Source organism: Phocoena sinus, chromosome 3, assembly GCF_008692025.1.
Source record: "Phocoena sinus isolate mPhoSin1 chromosome 3, mPhoSin1.pri, whole genome shotgun sequence".
Lineage (NCBI taxonomy): Eukaryota > Metazoa > Chordata > Mammalia > Artiodactyla > Phocoenidae > Phocoena > Phocoena sinus.
In genome coordinates, this window is record NC_045765.1 from 159,694,460 (window position 1) to 159,709,874 (window position 15,415).

At 47.6% G+C, this 15,415-nt stretch overlaps 1 protein-coding gene across 2 annotated transcripts in view; it reads left to right on the top strand.

Moving 5' to 3' along the window:
• The window catches only part of MYO10 (myosin X), a 216,367-nt gene that overhangs the window by 100,670 nt on the left and 100,282 nt on the right, over positions 1-15,415 (top strand). For both annotated transcript variants that reach the window (XM_032627992.1, XM_032627991.1), the window contains exon 4: positions 11,443-11,630. In XM_032627992.1, the coding sequence (XP_032483883.1) occupies positions 11,443-11,630 (188 nt within the window). The remainder of the gene's footprint in view (positions 1-11,442; positions 11,631-15,415) is intronic.

Here is a 15,415-nt window from a genome sequence, read left to right on the forward strand (position 1 = left end):
TAACAAATTACCATAACTGTCTTGCAGTTCTGTAGGTCAGTCTGAAGGGGTCTCACCAGACTAAAATCCAGGTGTTCCTTTCTGGAGCCCCTAGGGGAGGGTCTGTTTCCTGCTCTTACCTGGTGTTGGCAGAGTTCAGCTCCTTGTGGTTGTAGGACTGAGGTCCTCATTTTCTTGTTGGCTTTCTGCTGATTGCGAGCTGCTAGAGGCCCCCTTCCTTCACATTCAAAGGCAGCAACCCTGGATCTAGTCCTCATGCTTCAAATCTCTTCCTCCTTTCTCCTCATCTCTGACTGCAGCCAAGAAAGGTTCTCAGGTTTTAAAGATTCGTACGATTAGATTGGGTTCACCTGGATAATCCCCAGTCTCAGAGCTTACAACTTGAACGTATCTTCAGAGTCCCTTTGCCTGCAACATCACGTAGTCTCAGGTTCTGGGAATTAGGTGGACATCTTGGTGGGGCGGAGAGTGGTGCGTTACTCTGCCTGCCATAGGCGCCCTCCTTTGAGTCCTGTTATTGACAAGGGACTCCTGGTCTCTCCCCCGCCACCCTGGATCTTGCATTATTTGTTGGCTTTCTGGTCCGAGCAGCACGGGTTGCTGGTAAGCAGACCCATCTCCAGGTAGAGGAGTCTGTTGTTTTGTGCTGAGAAGGACCATTAACTCTTTTTCTCCTTGAGGGCCACCCTTGTCTGAGGACACTACCGGACCCCAGTAAAATATTTCTTCTAGCCTTTAGCATCCTCCGTTCAAATGTGGGTAGAGAGCTATGAAGGGGTAAAGCACTCAGTAGACAAACCAAAGTTGAGCCCACTTTTCTCTTCTCACCTCCTCTTGGGCTCTATAGTAAGCATTTAATTTTTCTATGGCAATTAAAGAAAAGTTTTTTAAAGGTCAGATATCATAACCACCCCACCCCACCCCCATCTGACAGGGCTGTTTTACAATAAAACGGCAAGTGAAAGCACTTGGGGAACTTAGATGAGAAAGATGGGGAGAGAGGTACAAAGGTCAGCAAATACCACCAGGTCTTTATTTGGAAAGTTCCTGCCTGGGACTTGGCGCTGCTCCTTCCAAGGCAGAGGCTGTGCAGACCTCCGTGTCTGTAGATCTCCATGACTCCAGCCTTGCCGCTGGTCCTGTTTGGCTCTCACACCCGGGTTAGAGCAGCTCTGCTCTTTGCCTTGCATGAGCCCCTGCCTCATGCCCTAAATACTGGATTCCCTTCCTAGAACGCCAGGCTCTCATGTCTAACACTCCACCTCGTCAGCTTTTCTCATCCTCTGGCGACTTCCCAGATGAGAACCCTGCTCAACACTTCAGCTCCCGACCTGGGACCCCAGCCCAGACTTCCACCCTGAGCCTCTTATCTGTGAGCTTCCTGGCACCTTGGAGAGGGTCCCGTGAGTCCCACCCTCCTGTGTCTCTTCCCACCATTGATGAGACCTGGTGGAGACAAGTACCCACACCTGTAAGTCCCTAAAGGCTCGGAGAGGAGGGGTATGTGTCGTACAGAGAGATAAGAGATGGGGAGAGGAAACAAATACGTGGGTGAGAAAGCCGGAGCTGGCCGTGCAGAGCCCTGTGGAGGGGGCGGCAATAATGACACTGCAAAGGAGGGATGAGAGTTGATCAGTAGGAAAGGCTGGTGAGACGCCATCCATGAAGGTGGAGAGATGAGGGTGCATTTGGTGCGATGGCCTCACTAAACTGGGAGAAGGTTCCTTTGCTGATGGAATCTGGTGTGTGTTGGGGGAACATGAAATAATTAGTGGGATAGGTAGGCTGGAGTCAGGACACCTTTAAAAGCAGTGGTTCTCAACCAGGTGATGTGACCCCCAGGGGATATTTGGCACTCTCTGGAGGCATTTCCAGTTGCCGTAGTAGAGATGCCGATGGCACCTAGTAGGTAGAGGCCAGGCATCTGCTAAACATCCCAAGGTGCACAGGACGGCCCCACCACAAAGAGTTATCTGGCCCAAGATGTCAGTCATGCCGAGAAACCCTACCTTACTTAAAGCTAGGCAGCAGCGTTTGGGCTTGGTGGTAAAGAGGCTACACTGTCCTTGTTAAAGGCTTTTGAAGAGAGAATTTCCTGAGAAAAAATGTAGAAGGGTTGATAGGGAAGTGATGTGGTATAGTCTACAGAGGGTAGGTTGGCTGAGAGAGTGTGGCAATAGTTCAGAGGTGTAGAGACAAGGGTTTTGGACCAGGGTAGAGATGGCGGTGAGCGAGAGGAAGTTAGATACGAGACGCGTGGCGGAGGAGGTGAAGTAGCAGGGCTGGCGGTGATGACGCCCAGCCTTGTCAAGCCCTGATGGCCCTGAGCGCAGTGCTGGCAGCTCCGGCAGGAGAGGAGAGTGGGAGAGATGAGCTGGCTTCTGGGTGCCTGTTGCATTGTATTCTCTGGAGCCCGGATCATTTCAGATTCTGTACCCAGCATCTACGCACCACGTGGACCAGAGCAGCTGAGGTTTCTGTTGTATTGACTGTCAGCTCCAGGTCCACAGTGGGGGAACAGCCAAGCTGGCTCCGTGGTGTGGCAGTTTTGTTTCCTGCCCAGTGGAAGAGAAACACGTTGTCTCCGTCATAAGGTTCATCCTGCTGTGGGTCAGTTGCATGGGCGAGCCTCCTGTCCCAGCCTCTAAGGAATGGCTGGAAACACATCAGGGTGAGGCCGCAGGGAGCCTTGGGGCTCGGCTGCAATTATGGTCTGGGGGGGGGCTCCAGAGGAAGCCCTGCTCTGTTCCACCCACCTCATGTGTTCATTTGTTGGTCTTGCCGAACAAACGGGGCAGAGCTGAGAGTCATAAGGGCCCATTTGAAGAAGTGGGGCTGTGTCTAAAGATAACTGCTGGTGTAAGCACAGAAGATGCTTCACAGCTCATGTATTTTTAGGTGTTTCAAAAATACACTCCTCTGGTTAGGTGGCCTTCCAGACCGAATCTGTAAATGTGTTTGACGTTGTTCCTGAATTAACTTCGAAGCCTGCGAAAGGTGTTGGCAGGCAGCAGCCAGCTGGAGACGACGTGTGGATTGCAAGTGAGTTCACCTGGGCTGCCTGCGGTGTTCACGCCGGGCAGGGCAGGCTGTGGAGTTCACTGTTGCAGGCCTGCAAGTCTAAAGCTGAGATTCATTTCCTTGAGTTCAGTCTTCCCAGAGAAGAGTTTTGGGGGTTGTTTTCCGTCCCTTTCCAAAGCCAGTGTCAAGTAACAGCGCGCCTCTCATAGATGGCCCAAAGACCGGATGGCCAGCAGGCTTGGCATTTGTCTCATACCAGGAACAGCGGAATACAGTGTGGTTTGTCAGGGTGTTTTTTTTTCACATGAAATCAAGACTGGTGTTGCCAAAAGATGATTGTAACCATCTGTCTGACTCTGTGTATTTTTAAACTTGACCAAACATTTATGCTGTTGAGTTGCCATTTCTACATCGGCACATGATGGTGGCAATTAGGAACTCTGTTTTTGTTCATTTTTTTTTCCCCTTTCCTGCCTCTTTTGGGTCAGATTCCTTTCAACAAGGAGGGAATATGAGTCAGAAATTCACTCAGATTAAATGGAAATGTCATTTCTAAATATAAGAGCTTGAATTTAGTAACATCTTGAGTTATCGGTTGTGATCAAGTTTTCTTTTCAACCAACTTGCACGCTTAACGGTTTTAATTGTTTCAGCGGACAGGGATGGCAAGTAATTTTGTTAGGGAGAAGGTGGCTGTAGAGCACGAGAATGCAGTTAAAACAGGAACCTGTTGGGTGGATTGGTCGCGAATTTGTGTGCCCCGAATGTATCTATGTTCATTCAGCCCTGCCTGTGTGCCAGGCTGTGTGAGAGACTCCAAGGATGCAAAATTCATCTTGCTTGTGCTAATTGTTCCTTGAAAGATTGAATAAATGAAAGGCACTGTCCCACCAGGATCTCCTAGCTTATTGATGAATGCAGACACAGCAAATCTTTGACAATAGCCCGGGGTGACGATGAGTGTGATAAAAGTGCGGGGAACACAAAGCATGAGCGTCGCAGGAAGAGGTACGAGGGGGTCAGAAAATAATTTCCAGCTGAGGCACTAACCGTGCCGAGTTTTGAAGGAATTCCTAGAGGAATTCATCCAAGGGGAAGGGTGGCTCATTCCTGGCAGAAGCTCAGCACGAGCACAGATTTCAGATAACGTGGTGCATTTGTCCAGCTGCCGGACATCCGAGATGCTGCAGTGAGGGTTGCGTGCAGCTGGCTGGCAAGATGGTCAAGAGCAGGTGGAGAAGGGCACTGTGTGTGAGTCAGTGACCTTGAATTCATTTATGAAGGCTGGTAGGGGACAGTGGCAAAGGTGAGTTTGGGGAAAACTCAGTCTGGCTGCAGGTGACGGATGAGTCCGGCAGGTGTAACCGGTCTAGGAGGAGAGGTGACCGGCAAACCAGATGGGAAATGATGGGATTCCAAACCAATCCTGGGGGAGCTGGAGTACGAAACATACTAAGAGGTAGAATCTAGGTGTTTGATTGGGATTGGGGGCGGGCAGCAGGCTGACGTTTATAGGATGACTGCTAGGTTTCTGGATCAACCATTTGGGTAGACCGCGGTGCCATCTGCGAAGATGCGACTGTGTGAGAAGAGGCAGGTGTTTGGGGGAGCTCAGCCTTGTCCATGTTGAGTTTGAGCTTAGGGGCATCCAAGTGGAGATGCCCAAGCAGGCCGCTGAGTATACACATCTGCAATTTAAAACTGAAGCTGCATTCAAGGTAGAGATCTGGGGAAGTAAGTCATGGCTGTGTTTAGCTGTGATGATCGAGAGAGAAGGAAAAGAGGAGAATGGTGGGTGGGGAGTAAATCTGGCTAGCGGTTCCCGCTTTTTTTTGTTTTTAATTTATTTATTTTATTTTTGGCCGTGTTGGGTCTTCGTTGCTGCACGTGGACTTTTCTCTGGTCGTGGCGAGCAGGGGCTACTCTTCGTTGCGGCGCACAGGCTTCTCATTGCGGTGGCTTCTCTAGTTGAGGAGCACGGGCTCTAGGCGTGCGGGCTTCAGTAGTTGTGGCACACGGGCTCAGTAGTTGTGGCTCACGGGCTCTAGAGCATAGGCTCGGTAGTTGTGGTGCACGGGCTTAGTTGCTCCACGGCACGTGGGATCTTCCTGGCCCAGGGTTCGAACCCGTGTCCCCTGCATTGGCAGGTGGATTCTTAACCACTGTGCCACCAGGGAAGCCTGGTTCCCACTTCTTAACAAGTCCTTCCCTTTAGAAGAGTTGTGGCACTGACTTGAACCAGTTTCCCTAGAGCCTTTCAGATTACTTGATCTCCATCCAGCTTTTCAGACCCACATGACGAAAAGCCATCGTAGTCTTGTTTTCATTAACAAAAACTGTAATACATGCCTGTGACTTACGTAATACTTTCACATGGTGATGAGGTGGGGTAACAGAGGACGTGCTATTATTACTGATTGGAATCTCGAGCCTAGAGCGGTTAAGCAGTGTGCCAGGGAAGGTAGGTCCAGGGTGAGGACTTCAAGTCTTCTAACTTGACCAAATCTTGCTGTCTCCATCATTTCTTCCTGTGTTGGAATAGTGACTTCCCAACGGTAACATGGATCCTCCGTTTCTACCAGCAGAGTGCATCTGAGGCCACTGGGTCACTGTTAGTGTTCTTCGTTATACTCAGTTGTTTTTGGTGGGGGACTAGATATAGGTATTATACGCTTATGCCTTTTGAAAACCTTGAATCGGTAGATTCTGCACTGAAGCAATGCAGCGCATTTCTCCCAGTGTTTCATAGCAATAGGCACTGCAGCTGTTCCAGGTTATTAAAATGGGCAAGGAAGTGTATTTTTTTGGTGAGTTATGTGGAACTTTTCTGACTAGAAAAAAATTTTTACGTGCTTCAAAATAGAATATACTTTCTATTTCTGAAAAGCCGTTAAGATGACCAGGAGATTTCTTCTCATGGAATTTGGAATCCGGTGTAAGGAAACCAGCACCCGGCCCCTCCTGGTGTTTGAGAGTTGCACGTATCCAGAGTTCCAAAGTGCATGGCGTTATCGTGGTGGTTTGGGGGGCAGTAATAAAAAATACCTTTTTAGAGAGTGACCAATGGTACGAGCATGGAACACACTGTTGTTGTCTCACAACTCTTAGGATTCCTTACTGCATTGTATCTTTGCCTCACTTGGTACTTAACTTACAGCTCGGCTCTTCTACACCCTCCATTCCCAGTTTCCATACTTACTTACATCACATGTTGAACTTTCCTTATTATTCTGCACGTCTCTTACCCATGCAGCCTTTGTTTTAATGACAAAATAATCCACGCAGAGTGGTATGTTCAGGGGAGGGGGAGAAAAGATAGAGGTGCCCCAGCTGTAATTATTTTTGCTGATAGACCTCAACCATTTCAACTCATCTGAATAAACCATTAGGAACTGTGACTCTTGCTGCCACGTTGTTTTACACATTCCTTTTGGGGAGATTCAGAAGTACCATTTGGCACGAATATGGGCACAAGCAGTGAAAACTCAGTGAGTTAAGGAGCTGAAGCGGTCCCCACTCCTGGAGCTGTTCGGAGAATAATTCATCAGGACTTGAGTGCTCCCTGAAGACTGTGGGAGCTATTTGAAGAGTTTTACGCAGGAGAGTTTTTGTTTTCAGATGTTCATTTGTCACATGTGAAGCTGGGATTGAACATGCAAGACCGAGTGGGAGATCAGTGGGAAAGGAGGCTTTCGGGGACATCTGAGCAAGTGAGGCCAGGGCGGTGGAGATGGAGGAAAAGGGGGTTGATTCTAGAGTTAATTGAAAGTGGGGTGTACAGCACATGGAGACAGTGGCCACTGTCAGCGTGGCTGGAGAGTCTGGGACGATTCCATGCTGTACATAGGTGAGTGGGGAAGGGCGTCATCACAGACCCGAGGGCAGCACCCCGCAACCAGGATCCAGGATCCTGCCCTCACCTTCACTCACTGGCTCTGTTCCTTCCTCTGTCAGAAGAGGCAGAAGCGTGGCCTCTGCGCTGCCCACGGGTCAACGTTATGTCGGAGCAAGTGAGGGTGTGCGACAGTGTGTCTGCATAGGTCAGATTGTCCTCTGTGTCCCACAGTTCTGAAATGTCAGTAAAGCTGTTTTGGAAACCTGTAGACTTAATTGTCATTTAAAATCTGGTGACAAGCCTGTTAAGAAACGACTCAGGTCATTAGTGAGAAGGTGAAACAGTAAAACGTGTGCCTTCGTGTTCTAAGAGCCTAATTTTATGTCTGGAACTAAGTGGAGGTGCTTACAGTAGGAGACATTTTTAACTCTAAATGAGGCAAGGTTTCCTATAATCTTAAAAAATAACTATTAAACAATTGGATTATTTCTCCATACCAGCCAAACACACATTTTATGTATTCTTTAGTTGTTTTTTCTTTTTTAAAGGAGAGATATCAGGTTATTGAGTTTGGGCTCAAATTCAGTCCGGTTTTTTGCTGTCCCTGTTGGCACATGTGAGTCCATTGGTTGAAGTTACTGTCAGCTACAAATTATATAAGATGGCGACTCAACAGTGGAACAGTCTTTAGACGTGTTGGAATGATTTTTGAGCCAGAAACCCTTGCTGGGCATCAGCTCACAGGCCACCAGCTCCCACTGCGCGGCAGTGACCGGGCTCGGGCTGGGAAGGTACGTGATGCGTTAGCGGGTCCACCCGGCGCGACCGCCGGCAGAATCCTTGCCACTCTAGGGGCTGCCTTAGTGCTGACCGTCAGCTGTTCAGAGAGGCCAGCTTCATTCCTCTGGAAGCCCCGGGGAGTGGGTGCGAGGCAGACGTGTGTCATCTGTAACTGCCACGCCACCGACCACATCGTCCTTCTGAAACACCTTCCAGCTACTTCATTGGGCCAAGTGCGATGTGAATTACTCAAAAGCGAAACTAGGCATTAAGACCGTTGTGGATGTTCTGTCTTCATCTTTGCTAACAAGCCTTGGGTGTCCTGCCCCCATACGAAATCCACGTCATGCACGCTGTCAGGGTGAGTGGTACCTTAATAAGCCAGCAGTCCCTCACCTTTTTGGCACCGGGGACCGGTTTCGTGGAAGACAGTTTTTCCCCGGACGGGGATGGGGTGGGGGGTGATGGTGCAGGCGGTAATGTGAGTGATGGGGGTGGTAGATGAAGTTTCACCTGGCGCTCACCTCCTGCCGTGTGGCCTGGTTCTTAACAGGCTGCAGACCGGTTTCGGTCCACGGCCCGGGGCTGTGGGACCCCTGCCCTAAGCCATGCTGGGAGACTAGTCCCCCAAACAGGAAGGGGTAGCATGCTTACAAGGTTTTGACCAAAATAATCACTTTCAAAGGAAAGCTTTTAGTAAAAGGTTATGATGTTTTTCATGAGTGAATCAATACATTTTTTAAAAGTCTCATCTCAGAATTTTACAACCACCATACACATAGGTTATGAATGAGGAGTGCAAAACTTTTCACGATTTAGGCATGTTATTTTCTTAAAAAGATATGTTCGTGATGGATTACTCTTCTAACATTATTTAAATTTAATAGTCAAGTTGATGCCCTGACGGGCTTTTCTGTTTTACTTGTAGCTGAGAAAGGAGATCGGCAGCACGCCTACCTATCTGTATAAAGACGGACGGCACTGACTGTCTTGACTTCTGCCAAAGTAGGAAAAAGAACATGTTTCACAGGAAAATGGACAGTCTTGATATTTCACAGAGTAACAATAATATGCATACAACTACTGGAAAGGTAGAAATAGGCCTGACGTTTTAGACCAACCAGAGGAAGTGGCCAGACACCCAGAGCCTCAAGCATCACGTACCTGCCTGCCTCACCTGTGCAAACAGTCGATGTAAAAGAAGCCACGAGCACCTGTGGCCAAGGTGTTGATGGAGGGTGTCTGGCATCCTCCAGGGAACCATGTGGTTCTCTGCTCTCCTTTAGAAGTAGGACCCTTTCCTTCCCCAGAGGAAATAGCTTCCACCTTTCTTTCTGGCCACATCCTCCCCATGGTGCTATGACAGGGAAAAGTGGCCCCTCTAGAGAGTGGAGGTTTCCAAAGACCTGAACATTCATACATGAAAGCTCCACGTCTTTTAATTTTTTTTTAATTGAAGTGAAATTTATATAACAGAAAACTAAACACTTTAAAGTAAATTCAGTGGCATTTAGTACATTCCGTGTTGTACAACCAGCCCCTCTGTCTAGTTCCAAAATGTTCTCATCACCCAAATGGAAACCTTGTACCTGCAAAGCAGTCACCCCCGAGTCCTGCCTCGCCCCACCCTACCCTCTGCCCATGGTAACTACCACCAAGCTTTCTGTCTCTGTGGATTTACCTGTTCTGGAGGTGTGAACATCTGTATCTCGCTTCTTTGACTTAGTGTCGTGTTTTCAAGGTTCATCTACATTGTAGCCTGTATCAGTACTTCATTTCCTTTGCACAACTGACTAATACTCCATTGTGTGGATGTGCACCGCATCTTGTTTACCCATCTGTCTGATGACGTGCATTTGGGTTGTGTCCACCTTCAGGCTCTTGGGAATGATGCTGCTGTGTATTTGTTGGAGGACCAGTTTTTAATTCTTTTGGGTGTATACCTAGGAGTAGAATTGTTGGGTCATATAGTAATAACTCTTTAACCTTTTTAACCTTGTTTTGGTTCAAAATATTTCCAAAACATGTTATAGACCTCCTTACATTTGAAAACAGTTAAGACGGGACACACGATACTTGATGTTCCTGGCAGTCACTGTGAATATAAATGATTACAAATTGCTATAATGTGGTACAGATGCACTCAGGATGTTTAGACTTTCTGTCCAGTGTTTCTTGCTTTTCTTGTGCTGTGCTGTGTTGCCACCCCCTGCCAGTGAATGTGAAGAGAAGGCTCTGGAATTAGGTTGCCTGCATTCACATCTCACCTCTACCACTTACTGGCTATGTGGCCGAATGCAAAATTTTATCACTCTGCCTCAAATTCCTCCTCTGAAAAGTAGGTGTAATAACACTGTGAACCTCCTAGGGTTATTGTGAGTGGTGAAAGGGTCAGGCCCTGTTTGTTAGTCCGCTCGGGCTGCCATGACAAAAGACCACCGACTGGCTGGCTGAAACAACAGACATTTATTTTCTCACAGGTCTGGAGGCTCAAAAGTTTGAGATCAAGATGTCAGCGGGGTTGGTTTCTCCTGAGGGCTCCTTCCTTGGCTTGCAGACGGCCTCCTTCTTCCTGTTTCTTCACATAGTCTTCCTGTGCACATACATACGTCCCCAGTGTTTCCTGGTGTATCCAAATGCCGTCTTCATATGAGGACGAGATTAGGGCCCACCTGAACAGCCTCATTTTAATTTAATCGTCTCTTTAAAGGTCCTGTCTACAGGTATACTTGCATTTGGAGGTACTGGGGGTTGGGGCTTCAATGTGTGAATTGGGGGAGGGGGCTGAATCAGCCCATAGCTCTCCATCAAGCCCATGGTGCAGTGTATACACCACAGAAGCTGGCAGGTAGGTGGTGGCGGCTGCAGGGTCCTACCCCCACCCCTTCTCATCTGCTGCTTCACTTGTGTCTGACAAGCAAACTTCGTTAGCCTTTCTTGAAGAAGGACAAGTGAGTAGTTTATGTCCATATGGAGGAGGCAGGAGGCATTTTGCTTTACTAACTCTGTAGCCTCTGTTTCGCTGCTCTGAAGATTTTGCTTAATTTCTGGCCTGGATTTGGTTCCAGAAAAGATAAGATTTCCAGTGAGCTATTTTCCAGATAAGTTACATGGCACTTCACGCGGTGTTTGAGATTACTGAAAGAATACCTAGTGCTTCCAAAGTGGTCTTGTTGCTTTTTAAAAGTTGAAGATATGTAACATAGAATTTACCATCGTGACCGTTTTTCAGTGTACCGTTCAAATACATTTGCAATGTTGTGCAACCATAACCACCGTCTACGTCCAGAGCTTTCTCACCGTCCCAAACGGAAACCCTGTACCCATTAAGCAGTAACTCTTCATCCACCACCCCGCCCTGTTTCTCTTATTTCTTTAATCCTGCCATTTCCTAATAGCCACTAGATGAGAATCGGAGTCAGGAGATCACTGGGGAATAGGGATTTGGACCTCACTGTGTCAACCATCCTCTCTCTTGTTTACCTTTCACTGCAGTGCTCTTTGAAATGGCTTCATTCCTTTGCAAAAGATTTGTCCCCAAAGGTAAAGGAAAAACGTGTGAGTGGGGCTCAGGAGTCACCAGTCCCCTCAACGTACACTCGGCGGATTCTGGTAAAGCTCAGACGGCGGCTCTGGTGTGAGAGGTGGCATCTCTTCCCCTCCAGGCGTGGACCACGCTGAGCTGCTTCTGTCTCTGCCCAGTGTGGGTGGGGGTGAGATCCTGTGCCCACCCACTCCCCACCCCCCCCAGCCCCGAGTGCCACCTGTAACCCGGGTCCCTGTGTCTCCACCCCCTGTCCTCGCAGACCTACATCGGCTCCATCATCGCCTCTGTGAACCCCTACAAGACCATCGCCGGCCTGTACTCACGGGACGCCATGGAGCGCTACAGCAGGTGCCACCTGGGCGAGCTGCCCCCGCACGTCTTCGCCATCGCCAACGAGTGCTACCGCTGCCTGTGGAAGCGCCACGACAACCAGTGCGTCCTCATCAGGTAACCCAGCCAGCAGCCACCACAGCCACGGAGGCTGCTTATTAGCGCATCAACCCCCAGATTTCTCAGATGGAGTTTTCCCTTTTGAATAGGCCGACAACTACAGCTTCCAAAAGACACGAGTTATTCTTTGGTTTATTTCAGTGGTCAGACATGGTCCTTCTATTGACTTATGGAAACATTGCATAGTTCTTCCAAATTTTAAGTATTTTATATATTCTAGAGCACTCATCAGAATGCTTGTCTGTTGCAGCAAGGACTTGGTTTTGGCCAGTATGAGAAGATTACCCTAGAATCTCCCAAATTTAAGAATTTTTAATGATTTTAATTGGGTGTTCCTAAAGTTGACCTTTGAATTAGCCACAGAAGTGGCACTTACTATGTTATATGTTGAGGGAATGATAGAAAGGCATTCTTCTCAACCACTGTGCCACCAGGGAAGCCCCTGTGTTCTTCTTATTGGCAATATTTACCCATTACTCTTGTTCGGGGGTCCTTCGTTTGTAATCAATCAGAATTATATGAATATGGAAGGCAGAACACGTTCATATTGTCTCTCCCTGCCTCCCTCTATCACCTACTTTCTTTAAGGGAAGGGAAGCACCTGGGCAGATACATTCTCTCCTCTTTATTACCTTAACGGTGCTCATGCACTGGGCTGTAGAAACAACTTGGGTAGAGGGACTGTCCATTTATGCATTTCAGTAAATATGAATCATTGTAACTTGCAGTTAATCAAAAATGAAGCTAACGCTCAGTATAAAAGCAGAGTTTTTAAGAGTCACCTTCCCGGGCTTCCCTGGTGGCGCAGTGGTTGAGAGTCCGCCTGCCGATGCAGGGGACGCGGGTTCGTGCCCCAGTCCAGGAAGATCCCACATGCCGCAGAGCGGCTGGGCCCGTGAGCCACGGCCACTGAGCCTGCGCGTCCGGAGCCTGTGCTCCGCAACGGGAGAGGCCACAACAGTGAGAGGCCCGCGTACCGCAAAAAAAAAAGAGTCACCTTCCCAATTAACTTGCTTTATGACTAGAGCACTATTTGTGGGCTCTTTTAGATGACTTCACTGAAGTTCAGGAGTTAGAATTTAAGATCACTATTTCAGCATACAGAATATAGTTTGATAAGATTAACAGAAAGAGTCTAATCTATTTTAGGAAGATCAAGTTGTTTTCCACACTTAGGTACCTAAATATTTGCCATCGATAATTGGCTGTGTTTATTACTTACAGTGGAAAAAATGAGAGCATGACTCATATATCACTTGCTAGACAGAGCAGTTTGGGAAGAAAGTGAAAAATCAAATGAGATCATTGTGCATATATGTGTGTGTGTGTGATAATACGGAAAGGGGTTGGCATGTTCCTGCCAAAGACTATGGCATTTAAAAAGAAGGCGGGGCTAGCCGGGAGTGAGAAGGAAGAGGGGACCCCAAACAAAAAGCTCTCACTGTGTAATGCTGATGTGAAAAGAGTAACTGTATTTATGTAAAGTAACTCAGGAAACAGCGTCTTTAAGAATAGATTTCTCATTAAAATGTGTTTTGGTTTTTAATAGACCTCTTGCAGTTTTTTTTTAGTGGGGCTTGGGGCTGCGGGAATTAAGAGAAAATTGAGTATAAAAATAGAAATTGTAGGGTACAGTAGCCCTATTGAGATTTCCTCAGGCATGATCTGCCCCCTGGTGGTACCACATGTTACTGCTTCCAAAACTTTCACGCTAATTACCTATGAAACCAGAAAATAAGCCTATTTGGAATTAGGCAGGGACCCCATAGATCAGTTTTTCTCTCACTTTACGAGCCTGTGTCACTGCTAGTCTCGTGGATTCTAGTCCAAGCGTTTTTTGTTGGTCTCACTTTCAAGAGTTTCTCTCTCTTAAGCTCTTGATTTTACCCTTCTTGTGTACGTTTAAGGCAATGCTTATGCTGTTATAGTTTCTAAAATATAAATATATGTTTAAAACTTCCATGAGCTTTTTTAAAATCTAACTGACAAGGTCAGATTTTGATCTAGTACATTTTAAGTGAATATCAATTTGGGGCAGGCAGAGTTTAGTCTATTTTGTTTAGTCTGTTTTTCTCTTTTCAGTATGTATGAACTTTTAATGTAGTGTCGGCAAGGCCTGTGATGAATTCATCTGTGCAACTCATTGCCCAGGACAGTGTCTGATAGGAGGGCCAGCATCCAACAGCTGTCAGTCAAAGGATGGGTGGGCGGAACAGCTGTTGGTTTAGGACCTCTGCTTGCTTTGCAGAAGTTTTGGTTTTCCAAAATTGGAGTGATTTTTTTCCTTAACTATGTCTTTTATATTCTGGAATAATAATTGGGTGTTTGGTCTTTTTCTATCCTAGTAGTATTTTAGAAATAATTGAATTGGAATAGTGAACAGAACTTGCATCCTGTGTCAGAAGGGCACCAGCCAGAATAAGGCATGGGGCCTGCCTCACGCTCATATCAAATGGTAGTTTACCTTGTTAAAAAAGAAAAGACCCAATCACTGCCCTTTAGGAACTTTTGTTCTGATGGGAATAAACTGATATAAATAAGTAATTTCAATACAGCCTGCCTAATGCTAAAATAGAAATGTGTACATGGTTGTTCAGAGAAGATGGCAATAGATGCTCAGCAAGGAATCGAAAATATATCTCAGAGAAAGTGACATGTGATCATGAGTCCATTGGTACGTGGGAACAGCAGCAGGCACAGAGGGGACCCTGGAAGGGCACAGAAGCACTTGCAAAAACGTGTGGAAGATCAAGGAACGTATGCAAATAGAAGGTACGCCTGTAAGGTATGGGATCTGCTAAGGACATGAAGGAACCGGTGTTCTTAAGGCAAGGAGGGAACTGCCATTCATTGAGAAAGACCAGAAGCCTTCTCTGGGGGAGCCGAGGCTCGGAGCTGTTGAGGGACCTGCCAAGGAGACTGAGCGTGAGCTACAGGCACAGGACATGAACTTCTGTCTCCCTGTGTTATTTTCGGAACAGAGTCCCACTTCCTGGGACACCTTATGGGCTTTTTCCTGGTGCAGGGGCTCATCTTATGGGCTTTGCCCTGCTTGCTAAGACCTGCGGACCGAATCCTCTAGGCAGTAGAGAAGTTTCCAAAGTCTTGTAGCAAGCAGTGGAGTGATTAGTATATATTTTGAGAAAATCACGTGAATCAGGGCACTCTGATTCACAGGATGGAGAATGTCAGGTGTCAGCAGAGGTATCCTGTAAAGGGCCAGGGAGGACATACATATTTTCGGCTCCGTGGCTGAGATCGGCTCCATTACAACTACTCGACTCTGCCCTTGGAGTGCGGAAGTGCTCGTAGATAGAGCGCACATGAACCGCCAGGCTGTGTTCCAATAAAACTTTATTTATAAAAACACACAGAAGGGCAGACTTGGGGGCCACAGTTGGCCGCTACCTGCACTGGAGGGGAGACTAGCCTGCGGGGTGGATAAAGGGTCCTGTTGCCATCGGAGGCCCTTTCCTTCAGGTGTGTTTTGATCCTTCCTGCTTTCCTGGGCACTTTGCTCCATCTTTGAGCCTCACTGCCCCCGATTCTTGGCCTCTTCTTTTCTACTGGATCATTGGCATTATCACTCAAAAATTTCTAGTATGCGTCTGCGTGACTCCCCAGACTTCAGTGCCTCCCCTGCCGACTTCTCCTCTGAGTTCCACACGTGTGTCCAGGCACCCTGAGGCATCATCGCGGAGGTGTCTGATGGGCATCTCGGGGGTGGCACCTCGTCAGTCCATCCTGAGTTTCTCCCAGAAACATGTTCCTCCTCTCATGCT